The 15,122-nt window shown below is 44.4% G+C and overlaps 1 protein-coding gene and 1 long non-coding RNA gene across 2 annotated transcripts; one reads left to right on the forward strand and one right to left on the reverse strand.

The window, feature by feature from the left end:
- Positions 1–275: 275 nt before the first annotated feature.
- On the reverse strand, positions 276–12,665 carry LOC307028745. Its single transcript, XR_013805094.1, has 3 exons — positions 12,569–12,665; positions 11,935–12,161; positions 276–647 (listed from the first exon to the last, which is right to left on the reverse strand). It is a non-coding gene; the product is annotated as an uncharacterized lncRNA (long non-coding RNA).
- Positions 12,666–13,031: 366 nt separating this feature from the next.
- Positions 13,032–14,810, forward strand: LOC307029677 (general transcription factor II-I repeat domain-containing protein 2-like; the record flags this gene model as incomplete). Its single annotated transcript, XM_079665756.1, has 1 exon — positions 13,032–14,810. One exon carries the CDS (start codon positions 13,032–13,034, stop codon positions 14,808–14,810), a length of 1,779 nt encoding a protein of 592 aa, XP_079521882.1.
- Between the last annotated feature and the right edge of the window lie 312 nt (positions 14,811–15,122).

The following is a 15,122-nucleotide window of genomic DNA, read 5'->3' on the forward strand; positions in this document are numbered from 1 at the left end:
GGAGAGGGTCCAAGTCCGACCCTTGTCAATTGACTACAGGGGTCCCTCAGGGCTCTGTCCTTGGTCCCCTCGTCTTTTCTAGAAACTCGCTCGAATCGGTCATTAGCCCGCATGGTTTTTCATACCACTGCTACGCTGACGACACCAAGGTTCAAGGGTTCAAGGTTATTTATTGTCAAACATAGCTACAGAGTAATTATGTCGTTGAAAATCTTAGGTCACAGGTGTTACGACTGAATAAACAGGTTTGAACTCAAATGCACGACTCACACAGGTTTTTAACAAAAAAGGTTTTATTCAAACCAAAGCTCAACGACAGTGGTAAACAAAAGCTAAATCACTCTTAACGAGGAAAAACAGTATAAAAAAAAGTCACTCTTAATGAGGAAAAAACACTAACAAAAGAAAATCACTTCAATGAGGAAAAACACTAGGAGCATGAATATATGAATACTTAGACAAGACGTGGCTCAAAGCTCTGCTTGGGATTCTTTCTGGCCCTATACGCTGGTAGACTGTCACAAGAAACGAAACAAACTGGCACAGGACAAAGGGAGACGAGGACAATAAATACACCAGGTAATGGGGAACAGGTGGAAACAATCAGGGGCGCGGTCGACAATCTCAAGGAAGGGAGGTCAGAGTAGCTGAAACGAGAGGAAAGGTTATTATTCAAAATTAAAGGGGAAAATCACTAGACAAAGACAAAAACACTAAACTAAACTAACATAATTTGCGAGAGATGACAACAGGCTTCTCCAACAATGCAACACAATAATACAGATAAGACGACAATATTAAAGCAATATTAAAGTATATTATATTAAAATAATACAAAAAAAAAAAACATTTCTAAAATAAAGTCAGAAAAAAAAAGTGGAATAGTGCAATACGAGTCTATATACAAGTTATTGGAATTATATATTAGATAATAGATAGATATTACTAAGTAGCAGATGAATGTTGGGAAATTGTTTCAGCAGTTCAGGTGTTTAACAGTCTTATTGCCTGTGGGATGAAGCTGTCTCTGTGTCTGTTTGTTCTTGGCAGGATGCTGCGGCAGAGCCGGCCCGACCCATTAAGCGGCATAAGTGGCCGCTTAGGGCCCTGCAGCCACTAAGGGCCCCCAAGCAAAAAAAAAAATTGAAGTCAATAATATAATACATTAACCGTGCTTTACCTGAACCTCATCATGACACTAGAGAGGACGGCAGGATTGTAATTTCCCGTGTTCAGTGAATGCAACAGAGGCAAGACACCAGACCAACCTGAGAGTTTAATGGAAATAAACATCTGTCTTATTGGAGGACAGGTACCTATCCTGTGAGCTGTGACAATGTTTAAACTGTCAGTCGGACTGACAACTCAGAGATTTTTTGAAGATGGACATAAGAAAATAATGTCTTAAAGAAGATGAAAATTCTCAAGTGGTGGCTCAACAACAACCCCAGAGCCACAAACCGTTAGCAAGTTTTTATAGCTAGCCAGATATATTAAATAAACACTTTGTCATATAATCTAAATGTTATGTTTTTTAGCGTTACCTGGTGATTTCAAAGAAGGCTCTCTGGGAAATGTTGACTTACTGTTCGACATGAAGCTAGAAGCTACCTTAGAGTACACAGTTGATCCGGAGTCCTGGCAGTTAAAGAGCCTGTGACACGAGTTTCCCCCATCATCCAAACCCATCAATTTGACTAAATATTGTCCCCTTGAAAACCGTTACTGAACTGATTTTGGATATTTGTACTTTGATAACCATTAATCTGCCCTTCAATGTTGACAATTTTCTGGATCTTCTCGGGGATTCTTCAAGTCCCGCCAAATTATGTGTGAAGTCATTGCAAGCACAGCGCTCCAGCTGCACCGTTCAGGATCCCAGCATCTGCATGTAAACGCACGATGGGGCACACAGCAGCAAGCTCAGACAGCGATGACAGTTTAATTTTGAACGTGTCTGAGAGCTCATATGAGGCTGAAGGATCGGTTTATGATGTATCTGTTAGAAGTTTAGGAATTAGGTGCGTCAATATGGGCGATCATACGGTCATGTAGCCAGTGGTGGACTAGGACTAAACATCATCCCGGGACTCTCGACCGGCCCACTTCGGTACCGCTAGTAAATTGTCAACGGGGGGAGTGGGGGATGTGCTAGTGACTTATCCGACCGGCCCACTTCGGTACCGGCACATCGGGATTCGTCCCGATGGCCAGTCCGCCACTGCACCCAGCCCAGCCCACGTAAACTGTCAACGGTGGGAGCCTCGCTGCGGGGAAACGGTGGACCTAGTGTCCCGATCGGAGTGGGAATAATAATAATAATAATAATCCGTGCATTTTATCCATTAATTTCGCCAACATTGTGGTAAACAAAAACACACGTTTAATCCATGTTGGTGTACTACTACAACCAGTGGTGTAGTGGGGATTTTTTTACTGGGTGGATGGGGTGGTGGTCACCTGGTCACCCTACACACACGGTTCTGCCCCTCACACACACACGCTTCAAATCAAGTTGCATAAATGCTTGAGCTACGTTTTTATTATAATTACTGTGAAATCTGCCTATTATGTTTTCGTCATTATTACAACAAACACACACTTGCAAATGATAACACTGGCAATGATTTTAGATGTATTAGACTATTAAAAAATGAAATCATGCTTCAAATAGGTGGGGGTACGGCGTATCCCCGCGTCCAACGCCCACTGACTACAACTACAAAAAGCATCGGTTTGTTTTCTCATCAGGAAATGCAGACCGGCTCAAACAAACGATTTTTAAATCATCATCCTCACGATCATTTAATGTATCATATGTTCGCCAAATTGACATGAAAGCACTAATAAATGTAGTGTAATCCACTTGAGTTTACAACTACAAAAATAATCGATTTGTTTTTATATCACATCCGACGGGAGGAAATTCAGCAGCTCTCACTACCGATTTTTAATCCTAATTTAATCATCATCTTCACCACGATCATTTATGTTTATGTTCGCCGAATTGACATGAAAGCACTGACAAATATGAATATACTGTAGTCAACTTCATTAAAATGTTATTAACGTGCCTTAACTCAGTAATTCACCATTTCTACGCATGACAACACACTTTGTCCGTGTTTGGCTCTCTCGCCGCACAGTGAAGCGTTCCCGCATTGACGTCACTTCCGGCTTCCCCCAAAACTTCAAAATGAGTCGAAGGAATTTCCCCGCGATGTTCGAAATTATTGATATTTATCGGAACGGTATCGCACCTTCTTTTTTAAACTAACGGTTCGAGATGACTAGTAGTCCAATATTTCATTGCACAACAGTTGTTGGGATGCTTTCACAGGCTCTTTAAGGTGTTTCATAGTTAGCTTAGCTAAGCATCAACCTAGCACTGAAATATATGGATGTTATGTGAAAGTATTTCTGAGAAAAAGTCAGCTGAAATGGTGGCATAGTTGCCACTGCTTTACTTGTCAACAGCATGTTTGAACTTATTTGCAGCATTAAATTTGGCTGTTTGGCCACTGACGTTGCCATAACAACACCTGAATTTAAATGTGCAACCTCTTTTTGTGACAGATTTTTGCATGAAATTATAATTCTTCTGAATGATATTCCTATTGACAGCTAGTTTCTATGAGAACATTATGAGATGGACAGCCAGAGAGAATAAATGAAAAACAGTTATGAAATACTATATGACAAAACAAAAATACAGTTTAAAAGGGGAGTAATTTGTAAAATATCCATAAAGAAAAATCTGTTTACAGTTCTGTTTCGGGTGTTGAGAGATGTATCCATAGATCTCTTAATTTTGCTCTCAAAGTGCAACAGATTTATGCTTTTAACTTCAATATTTAAAAATAAAAAATCTTCCCAGGGGGGCATTCCTCCGGACCCCCTTAGAGGAGGTGAGGACCCCCCTAGAGGAGGTTAGGTCCGCAGTGTTTACACGCGGTGTGCTTATACTAACATCATAAGAAAAAAGTTGGTTCCGCGTTGTGCGTAGTGAGAACGCGCTAGAGTGAGGGGGGCCCCCAAGCCAAAGCTCGCTTAGGGCCCCCAAAAGTCTAGGGCCGGCCCTGTGCTGCGGTAACGCCTGCCAGACGGCAGCAGACTGAACAGTTTGTGGCTGGGGTGATGGGGGTCTTTTATAATTCTGAGGGCTTTCTTCCTGAGCCGCTGGGAGTAAAGGTCCTCCATGGATGGCAGCTCCTTCCTGGTGATGTTCTGTGCAGTTTTAACCACCCTCTGTAAAGCCTTAAGATTAAGGGTGGTGCAGCTGCCGTACCAGGCCGTGATGCAGCCAGTCAGGATACTCTCTATGGTGCACCTGTATAAGTTGCAGAGTATCCTGGAATCCATCCACCCAATTAATTCTGTCTTTTCCACGCTCAGAGACCCAGGTCGTCGCACGCATCTCTGTTTGTCTAGCAGACACCTCTCAGAGGATGTCTGCTCACCACCTCAAGCTCAACCTTGACAAGATTGAACTGCTTTTTCTTCCTGGAAAAGATTGTCCCACTCTTGACCTAACAATCAACATTGGCCCCTCGGTTGTTTCCCCGAGTCAGACTGCAAGGAATCAGGGTGTGACCCTAGATAACAACCTGTCCTTCACTGCAAATATCGCTGCTACAACCCGCTGCTGCAGATACACTCTTTACAACATCAGGAGGATACGTCCCCAGCTGACCCAGAAAGCGACGCAACTTCTGGTCCAGGCTCTCTTCATCTCACGCCTAGACTACTGCAACTCCCTCCTGGCTGGTCTACCTGCATGTGCCATCCGACCTCTGCAGCGCATCCAGAATGCAGCGGCTCGTCTGGTCTTCAACCTTCCAAAATTGTCCAACACCACGCCGCTCCTCTGCTCCCTTCACTGGCTTCCACTAACTGCTAGAAGACACTGGTACTTGCGTACAGTGGCGGCACCAGAGTACTTGTGTTGGGTAATCTATGGTAGGGCTAACCCCTACAGTGGTGGGGCTCAAGTCAGTATTTGCAATGTAATTAAATACACGCTATATCGCCCCCCTTGACAGTGAAACGCCACGCGTGAGGTTTAGAGTATTTCCCTGTCTCAATCCAAATTGAACTGTATGAAATAAAAAGGCACATTTGTCTTGTAAATAAAAAGGGCGACCTGGAGCCAATCCTGCAATTTCCACACAGGTGAAAGAGTTGACATGCTGAAAACCCAACCCCTGCAGGTGGGTCTGGGGGGATTCTCCCCCAGGAGACTTTTTTAAATGCTAACATAAAATACACATTCTGATACTCTCTTGAGAAAAATAAATAAATCTATTACTACACGACATATTTAAAAAAATGAATGTCATTTTAGTTTTTTGTTACTTTGTTCTGAAAGCTGAACCTGCTGCTCTGTGGCTCCTCACAGAGAGAAGACGGAAGAGGCTGTGTGAATTACTTTACATTGTGGATAAGGGTGGATAGCCCCGATTGTTCTGTGTGTCAAAATGAAAGACAGCCCACACACCTATTAATCATCAAACCGTGGGGTCTTATTTCATTACGTGTTGATAGAAATCAACACGTAATGCTGTATCGATGTATAGAGATGTAATACAGCAAAAGTATTCATGGGTACCAAGTACGTCATTTCCGGAATGCCCGCCGCCATCTTTGTGACCGACTGACAGTTTGTTTACACTCGTCATGGCAGCAAACACAGCGCATTTAAACGGGAAAGAGAGGGAGAGATATTTGTTAAAGACAGCGATTATTGGATGCAATCCCTATTTGTTACCCCCAACTGTATTTTGTTTATTGAATTCGGCTAAGTGTCTTCCCCAACTAACTTTTCCCGACATATATTTGTATCTTGTTCACAATCCATCTCCATTCACAGGAGCGAGCCTGAAGGCTTTTAAGAGTACAGATGCATATCAATACGCCGTTGCCGGGTGGGTGAACGACACCAAGATATGGCATGTGGAGAAGACACACCTACATGTGATCACAGCGAAGGTAAGTAATTTAACAACAATCATAAACCGTGTTATTATAGTTGTATTCATGTCTAAAGTGATGATGTTAGCTTGCTAGCCAGTTGCTAGCAAATGGTATTTCTAGCTAAAATCATAACTCCAGCTGGCAGCTAGCTATATTGTTTTAAAGCAACATACTCTTCTTTCAATGACAAATTAATTCTTATTTTTTTCTACATAAGCAAGAGGTCCATGTTTATTTCACGATTCTCTGTCACTTGCACTATTGTTATATTTTGCGTTGCTCTATCTTTACTTGTTTTTTTATGTCTTAAGGATATTGTATGTTGTAGCCTGCTTTTGGAGCAGCCTGGGACTTCAGATATTACAGTAAATGCCAATATGCGCTGTAGCTATTGTATTTGACAATAAACCTTTGAATCTTACATTTGTACAAGCTTAGGAGAGTTTAGCTTGTATATGATAAAATGAATGTTCTGCATTTTTCACTTAACAGGTCAATCATTCCAGGCTTTGAACAGCAAACCAACATCTCCATGGATTGTGGTGCAGGAGGACGGGACAGTGGTGATGGCGCATTGTACATGCATGGCAGGGTTAGGAGAGGTTTGTTCCCAAGCAGCAGCACTTATGTTTACAGTTTTGGCTGCTGATGAGAAGAGAGAAAACCATGCACAGAGAAGCCATGCAAATGGACACAGCCTAGCACTAAAATGGTGAAGTACGATGAGGTGTCTAACATCTTCGCCATTAAAGAACAAGTTCAAACCGAAGACCTGTTTCAGCACATGAGACCATCTGCTGATGATTTCAAGTTATTCTGTGAACAACTCTGTCACGATTCTCATGTTATGTCACGTTTATAGTTTTGTAGGTTTGGGTGTTTTTGCTGTTTTCCATGTCATGTGTTCCTTTGGGTTATTGTCTGGTCCTTTCCCCTGTGTTTGTCCTCTTGTCATTAGTTTCCCTGGTGTGTCTAATTGTCTGATTATGTTCACCTGGGCCCCTGTGTTTTCTCCTCCCTCCTCACCTGTGTCTTGTTGTGTGATTGAGTCTTGTGTGTATTTAAGTTCTGGGTTGTCTGTCTGTCTTGGTCGGTTCGTCTTGTTCCCTGACTAGTTCTGCGGTGAGTGTTCTGTTTTGTCATTGTATATATATACCATAGCCTTGAAATAAAGGAAGTTTCAGTTTATATCTGCATTTGGGTCCTGCTTGTTTCTCAAACCGTGACAGTACGAACCGACCCGAAAAATGGGCCCAGCAGATCCGTTCGAGTCGGAATTATTAAATGTTTCCTTTTTTTTGGCTAACTGCTCGGATCGATGGAAGAGAGCACCCGGAGTTCAGCAGCGGGAGGCTGTGTTGTCGGAGGCGCGCCAGATGGCTAGAGAGAAACCAGGTATGGTGAAGTTCTTACCTGGCTGGATTTCAAAGATCCTCCCTGTGTGTGATTCCCGGCCTGTTAGCCCCAGGCATGCTAGCTCCCGGCCTCCCAATTCCCAACCTGGCACCATACGCCTCGGTGGGTTCCGTCTGCAGTCAACCCATGCTTCTGCCCCAGTTCCTGCTCCTGTCCAGGAGTCATATTCTGGAACTCGTCTGGCTTATGGAGGTCCACGGAGTATTCAGGCGGCTGCTAAGAGGAGGAGTCGCAAGGCCAAGCTAGCAGCTCAAGAGCCATGGTTCCGGCCCCAGAACCGTACCTTACAGCCATGTTTCCGGCTCCAGAACCGGACCTTACAGCCATGTTTCCGGCTCCAGAACCGGACCTTACAGCCATGTTTCCGGCCCCAGAACCGGACCTTACAGCCATGGTCCCGGCTTCAGTGCCGGCTCCAGTAACCATGGACCCGACTCCGGCTCCTCGTCACCTGCTGACTCATCGGCCGACGCCAGCTCCTTGAGTCCTGTCGGCGTACCGGCCGACTCCAGCACCTCGTCTCCGGTTGGCTGTCTGTCCGACGCCAGCTCCCCGAGTCCTGTCGGCGTACCGGCCGACTCCAGCACCTCGTCTCCGGTTGGCTGTCCGTCCGACGCCAGCTCCCCGAGTCCTGTCGGCGTACCGGCCGACTCCAGCACCTCGTCTCCGGTTGGCTGTCCGTCCGACGCCAGCTCCCCGTGTTCTGTTGGCGAACCAACCCACTGAAGTGTCGTTGGAGGTCCCGCAGACTGCTCTTCTGCCGGGGGTCCTGCCAACTCCATGTCTTGTCACGTTGGAGGTCCCGCAGACTACTCTTCTGCCGGGGGTCCTGCCAACTCCATGTCTTGTCACGTTGGAGGTCCCGCAGACTACTCTTCTGCCGGGGGTCCTGCCAACTCCATGTCTGGTCCCGTTGGAGGTCCCGCAGACTACTCTTCTGCTGGGGGTCCTGCCAACCCCATGTCCTGAGCTGTTGGAGGTGCCGCAGACTGCTCTTCTGCCGGGGGTCCTGCCAACCCCATGTCCTGAGCCGTTGGAGGTCCCGCAGACTGCTCTTCTGCCGGGGGTCCTGCCAACCCCATGTCCTGTGCCGTTGGAGGTCCCGCAGACTACTCTTCTGCCGGGGGTCGTGCCAACTCCATGTCTGGTCCCGTTGGAGGTCCCGCAGACTACTCTTCTGCCGGGGGTCCTGCCAACCCCATGTCCTGAGCTGTTGGAGGTCCCGCAGACTGCTCTTCTGCCGGGGGTCCTGCCAACCCCATGTCCTGAGCCGTTGGAGGTCCCGCAGACTGCTCTTCTGCCGGGGGTCCTGCCAACCCCATGTCCTGTGCCGTTGGAGGTCCCGCCGACTGCTCTCCTGCCGGGGGTCCTGCCGGTCCTTTGTACTCTTCCATGGGGGATCTTGCCGACACCGGCTCCTGACCGGCCTCCGGAGCTGTCTGGTCTTCACCCCTCCTCGGACTCTGCCTTGCCCCCGGGCCGTCCGCCCGAATTCCCCTTTTTGAACTCTGCCTTGCCCCCGGGCCGTCCGCCCGAATTCCCCTTTTTTGAACTCTGCCTTGCCCCCGGGCCATCCGCCCGAGACCCGTCCTCCAGACCCCCTCCACCCACCCTGCTGGATTTTTGTTTTTTTGGGACGTCTGGAATCCGTCCCTTGAGGGGGGGGTTATGTCACGATTCTCATGTTATGTCACGTTTATAGTTTTGTAGGTTTGGGTGTTTTTGCTGTTTTCCATGTCATGTGTTCCTTTGGGTTATTGTCTGGTCCTTTCCCCTGTGTTTTTCCTCTTGTCATTAGTTTCCCTGGTGTGTCTAATTGTCTGATTATGTTCACCTGGGCCCCTGTGTTTTCTCCTCCCTCCTCACCTGTGTCTTGTTGTGTGATTGAGTCTTGTGTGTATTTAAGTTCTGGGTTGTCTGTCTGTCTTGGTCGGTTCGTCTTGTTCCCTGACTAGTTCTGCGGTGAGTGTTCTGTTTTGTCGTTGTGTATATATATACCATAGCCTTGAAATAAAGGAAGTTTCAGTTTATATCTGCATTTGGGTCCTGCTTGTTTCTCAAACCGTGACAAACTCCACCAAAGTGAAGAACAAGAGACAGAGCCCAAGAAAAGTGCTATCCGGTCGGTCATAGAACCGCAGTGACGCGTCGTAAAACCCGGAAGTAAGTTAGCATTTTTAGCACTTCCGGTTCCTTCCTCAAAAAGCAATGCATTTTTTCCATAGGGTTTTGGAAAATAGCTCGAAATAAGGTCTGTGGTTGACACAAATTGAAGAGGTAAATCAAGTTTTGTTCTACGACATTAAATACATCAGCAGTGACCCCACTGGGGATCTTTGAAGGGTTTACGTGTCTGAAAAACGATGGTTGTTACCGAATGGCTGAATAGGACTACAGAAATTGTCGAGGCCGTTGTACGTCATTACGCCGAACACGTAAACACTCCCGCTAAGTTTATTTCCCCCTGTGTTCTGCTTGAAAGCAAGTACCTGCCTATCTTTAGTATCTATATATCTATATCTGACCATTAGAATCTGTATTTTTGAAATTGTCGTTTTTAACACTGTAGTTTTACAAATTATAGAATAATTAATTACTAGTGTTTTCCGATTTTACTCGGCAGTTCGTTTCGTTAGCTAACGTTAGCTAAAGCTAGCGCTACTAGTTAGCTACGCAATGGTTTGTTGCTTTGCTCCGGGTTGCAGCCACAGGTCTTCGCATGAAACGTGCTTGTTCTATCGTTTCCCGGCCAATGTTTTCCAAAGGAGAGTCTGGATTCGTGCCATGAGGTAAGCTGACGTTACATCTTGTCCATGTCACGGTGATATGTAAATAATGGGTAGTGACTGTATCGCCGTTTTAGAGATGGCGCTGCTGAAAAGACCGCAACATAAGTAAAGATAATGAATACATCCTATTAAAACCTGTGTGGCTTATATGATAAGTCTAATTAGTACAAGCAGCATAACGTTTCACCATGTAACTAAAGATTGTAGTCAGGGAAATCAGTTTGACATATTGAACTAATAACAAATCACCTCTGGCTGGCAGAGAACTCTCTGCTCCATAGCTTCTCTTGGACGTAAAATCACATGTATATTTTACATTTATATTCAATTTAATATTCCATCCCTCATATACTTTTGTATATATAATAACTTATATTTTGTTTTTCTTGTTATGCTGCTGCAACACAAACATTTCCCAAATTGGGATCAATACAGTAATATCTTATCTTAATTAATTAAGAAATATAACTATTATAATTAGTGTAGCAGCTGACACCTATTTTCAATATGGATTAATCTACCATTTATTTATTTCGTTCAATTTTCATCTATAAAAATGTCAAAATAGTGAAAATGTTCACGAGACTTATCAAAGTGCAAGGATATATATCTTTAGATTTTTTGTTTTAGCCTATGTACTGTATGTCTTAATGTTCTTACATTATGTGACGGTGTTTCAGTTAGCTGATGCTTTTATCAAAAGCGACTTACAAATAGTATCTATCTATTCTATTGGTACCACAGATGGGCAGACATTACAAAGAGCACAGCAAACTGTTACCATTTTGTCAAGGGAAGTAGGTTGTCCTTGAGTGGGTGCTCTGAAGGATGGTGTATTTGTTCCTGACCAGGCCAATGACTCTATCCTGACGGCAGCGAGTCCCCTTGTGGATTCAAGTTCCAGTGGATGCAGTTGCTGCTTGCCTTTGGTGAATGCTGGTATTTTCAACTGTGCATTATACAGTCCCACAGTGTCTTTCACATTGAAGCCTCTATCAGCAAGAACAACATCTCCTGGTGATAATCTCTCAAGATATGAGCAGTTTTCTGTAATGTACTTGTCGCTTGTGCGTCCCCCACAGCCCTTTGACACAAAGGATGTAACACCCTGTAGTGTTATAGAAATTAGATATTTTACAGTGTTGTGGTGCTTGTAATAGGAGTATGTTTGTGCACGTGCCCTTAAATTCTTTGGCTTCTCTACAAAAATTTCAAAACAGTCAATGATGGAAGTGCAGTTGCTAAAATTATCCCTGAAACACATGGGCAGACTAACCTGAATTTGATCTTTTGAGTGCCAAAATATAAGTGGTGACAGTCTGACATACATGACATCTAAAGTATTGTTGAACATTCTGACAACACTGCTCTTAGACATATGAAAAAGATAAACAAAAAAATATAAAGGTAAGTTAAGCCTCATTCTCATCAGTGTTAATAAAAAGCTATGAAAGGGAGTCAGTCTTGGACCGGCTTTCACAAACCCAGACAGGAAGCCAAAAACAACCATCATTTTAGCATAGCTTGGTAGGCCTGTTAGTTCCTGTACCATCTCATCATTTCCTTTGAAGGCTTCTTCATTGAAAGACAGCACATTAACTTTGTCCTTAAGACAATTAACCTCAGCTCTTAATCGTGCACACTCGTTTGTCAATGCCTTGACTGTAGCTTGGCAGGCTGCATTTGAGCATGGTTCCACAATACCTGAGCTAACAATGGCTTGAGAGTAGCTGTGGTCATCTTTCACACATTCTACCTGTTCAACTAAGGTGATGTCAAGCCCAGTGGCATCGCTGGTGCTGGAAGGTGCCACAGTCTCATGGTCACGATCAGAAACCAAAGTCTTAGTCCGTTTCCTTTTCATCTGCTGAGTATGCTCAAATCTGCTGGTGGCATAGATGCTTCTCTGCCGCTGTCCAGCTGACATGTGCGCAAACAGGCTGGGGATGTAGTCAGGACTCATGGGGTTGTCATTTTTTCTTCCTAAGCAGACAGTGGCAAACATGGTAGAATATTAATGTGTGTGTATAAGGCCTCCTAATAAGATAATGACAAGTATTACGATCCAACTTAGGTAAAAGTAGCAATAATACATGTAATATAAATACACAAGTAATTTAAGGCATGCATTCAATAATATTGAGAACGGCAATTTCTTTCTCAGTTTTCTGCCAAAAATGTGTCTTTTATTCAAATGCAGTCGGTTTCAAGCGTAAAGGAACACAGAGCAAAACTAATGCAGTCCTTTCAAAACTGGGAATGTTGAGTGCTATGTTACCATTACACTGCTAACGGTAATTATTATTCGGCAACTGAATTATCTATGTTGAAGTATTTAGAAAACTTATTTCTGACAAAAGAAGCTAAAAGATAATAAGTGAAGAGCTTACCGGAAACAAAGTGTTGACTACACAATCTGGAGTTAGATGTCGGCTGCCAGTGATCCCTTCTGATGGCAGCCAGCCATTTATTACGACGGTCTAAGTCAGGGGTGCTCAATACGTCGATCGCGATCTACCAGTCGATCCCAAAGGTATTATTGGTAGATCGCGTGACATTAAAAAAATTGACGTCAACCTATCATCCATCCCGTCTTTTGATTGATATACAGGGCAGCCAGTCAGATGACATCTGAATTTTGTCTGACACTTAGGTCACTGCGCATGAGCAAACAACTGCGCTAAGTGCTAACTAACTAGCAAGCTTGTCAGCGAGTTACGGCCAGTTTTCAGCCTTTGGTTTTTTCTCTCAAACCTATGAAAGGGTATAAAAATGAGTGAGGTAGCTGGACCAAGTAAGAAGAAAAAAACGTATAACTTTCATACGGAATGGGAGGAGGACTTTTTTTTCACGATGACATTTTCCAAGTGCGTTTGCCTCATCTGCCAGTCTACCATAGCAATACCAAAGAAGGGGAATGTGGAGCGGCATTTTCGGACTGTTCATGGAAAATACGACACCGACTTCCCGCCGAAAAGCGAGCTGAGAAAGAGAAAAGTGAAGGAACTGAAATCCCAGTTGTCCGGACAGCAGTCATTTTTCACGCAACAAACTTCAAAAGCGAAAGCCGCCACCGAAGCATCGTTCCGGGTGAGTCACATCATCGTCAATAACAAGAAGTCCTTCCAAGACGGAGAGATGGTAAAAGAGGCATTCGTTGAAGCAGCTGACTCATTGTTCCGAGACTTTAAAAATAAGGCAGAAATATTATCTTCGATCAAAGCTCTCCAGCTGTCAAGAAGCACAGTTACACGGCGCTGTGAAGCCATGGCTGAGGATTTAACCCAGCAACTTTGGAAGGACATTGGAGATTGCGAGTGTTTCTCACTGCAGTTGGACGAATCAACGGACGTGAGTGACACAGCCCAGATGTGCATTTTCATTCGTATGGTGTTTAGTGATATCACTACAAAAGAAGAGCTATTAACAGTACTGCCCATGAAAGAACAGACGCGAGGAGAGGACATATTTCAGTCGTTTAAAAACTTTATCGCGAAAACTCAGCTCCCAGTGTACAAATTGATGTCTATCACCACGGATGGAGCACCCGCAATGGTTGGCCGCTTGAATGGATTTATTGCAAAGTGCAGGCAGGACGATGCTTTCCCGGACTTCCTAAATTACCATTGCATAATCCACCAACAAGCGTTATGCGCTAAAATGCTCAACATGAAAGAGATCATGGATGTTGCAACGAAGATCGCCTGTTCTATTCGCGCCAGATCTCTTCAAAGAAGGCTATTCCGTGCACATCTGGAGAATGCTGACTGCGACCACTCTGAGTTGTTGCTACACACTGACGTGAGATGGCTTAGTCGAGGGAAATTCCTGCAAAGATTTCGAGAGCTCTGTCCGGAGATTAAGGAGTTTTTCCGTGTAGCTGGACATGCAGAATACACGCAACTAAATGACGGTCAGTGGCTGTTAGACTTGGCATTTTTAACCGATCTGACCAACATGTTGAATGACCTTAATCTACAGCTGCAAGGAAAAGACAAAACAGTGATCAATATGATCAGCTCGGTTAATGCTTTCAAACGAAAGATGCAACATCTCTCCTCAAAGCTGCAGCGCCATGATTTGGCAAACTTCCAGAACCTGGCGTCAGAGCTGGAGATGCAAAGGAAGGCCTGTGTGCAACTTGACACTGCACGCTACACAGAGCAGATTGACAAATGTCTGTCAGAGTTTGACAAACGCTTTCAAGACTTTTCTTTGCTCGAGCCAGTCGCTACATTCATGTGCTATCCTTTTCGGGAAGATGCTGAGGTTGATTCACTCGCATCAAAAATTGCAACACTGTTTCACCTGAACTCTTCTGTAGTGGAAGATGAGATTTTGACACTACAAGCTGACATTGAGCTGAAGTCCAGAGCTCATGGACAGTTCTGGAACTTACTCACAGAGGTAAAGTACCCCAACATGAGGAAATGTGCTACCTCCTTGACAGCATTATTCGGCTCCACTTATTTATGTGAGTCAGCCTTTTCCCACATGAAGATCATCAAGTCCAAGTACCGTTCCACCATGAATGATGAACATTTGGAAGTGTGCTTGAGGCTGGCTGTCAGCAGTTACCGTCCGGACTATGCATCCCTGGCTGATTCAATTCAGTGCAAGTCATCAGAGTAAACTCGGGTAATGACAAAAAATGTACATAGTTAATTGTGTTGTGTTGTGCAATATTGGCTCATGCGATATAAAGAATCCTCAATATATTTATAAATAAATATATGTTTTGCATTTTTTGTAGTAGGTAGATCATTTTGACTTGATCATTTTATAAGTAGCTCTCATGCTGAAAAAGTGTGAGCACCCCTGGTCTAAGTCTTTGGGGATCGATACAAACTGTAGTCCGGGGTTCCTCTGGCGACTATTGTCACAGCCCACAGCACAACAAATCCCAGGCATATCCACAAACTTTATTATTCACGATGTGTCTTT

This window comes from Notothenia rossii, assembly GCF_949606895.1.
Source record: "Notothenia rossii genome assembly, chromosome: 2".
Classification (NCBI taxonomy): Eukaryota; Metazoa; Chordata; class Actinopteri; order Perciformes; family Nototheniidae; genus Notothenia; species Notothenia rossii.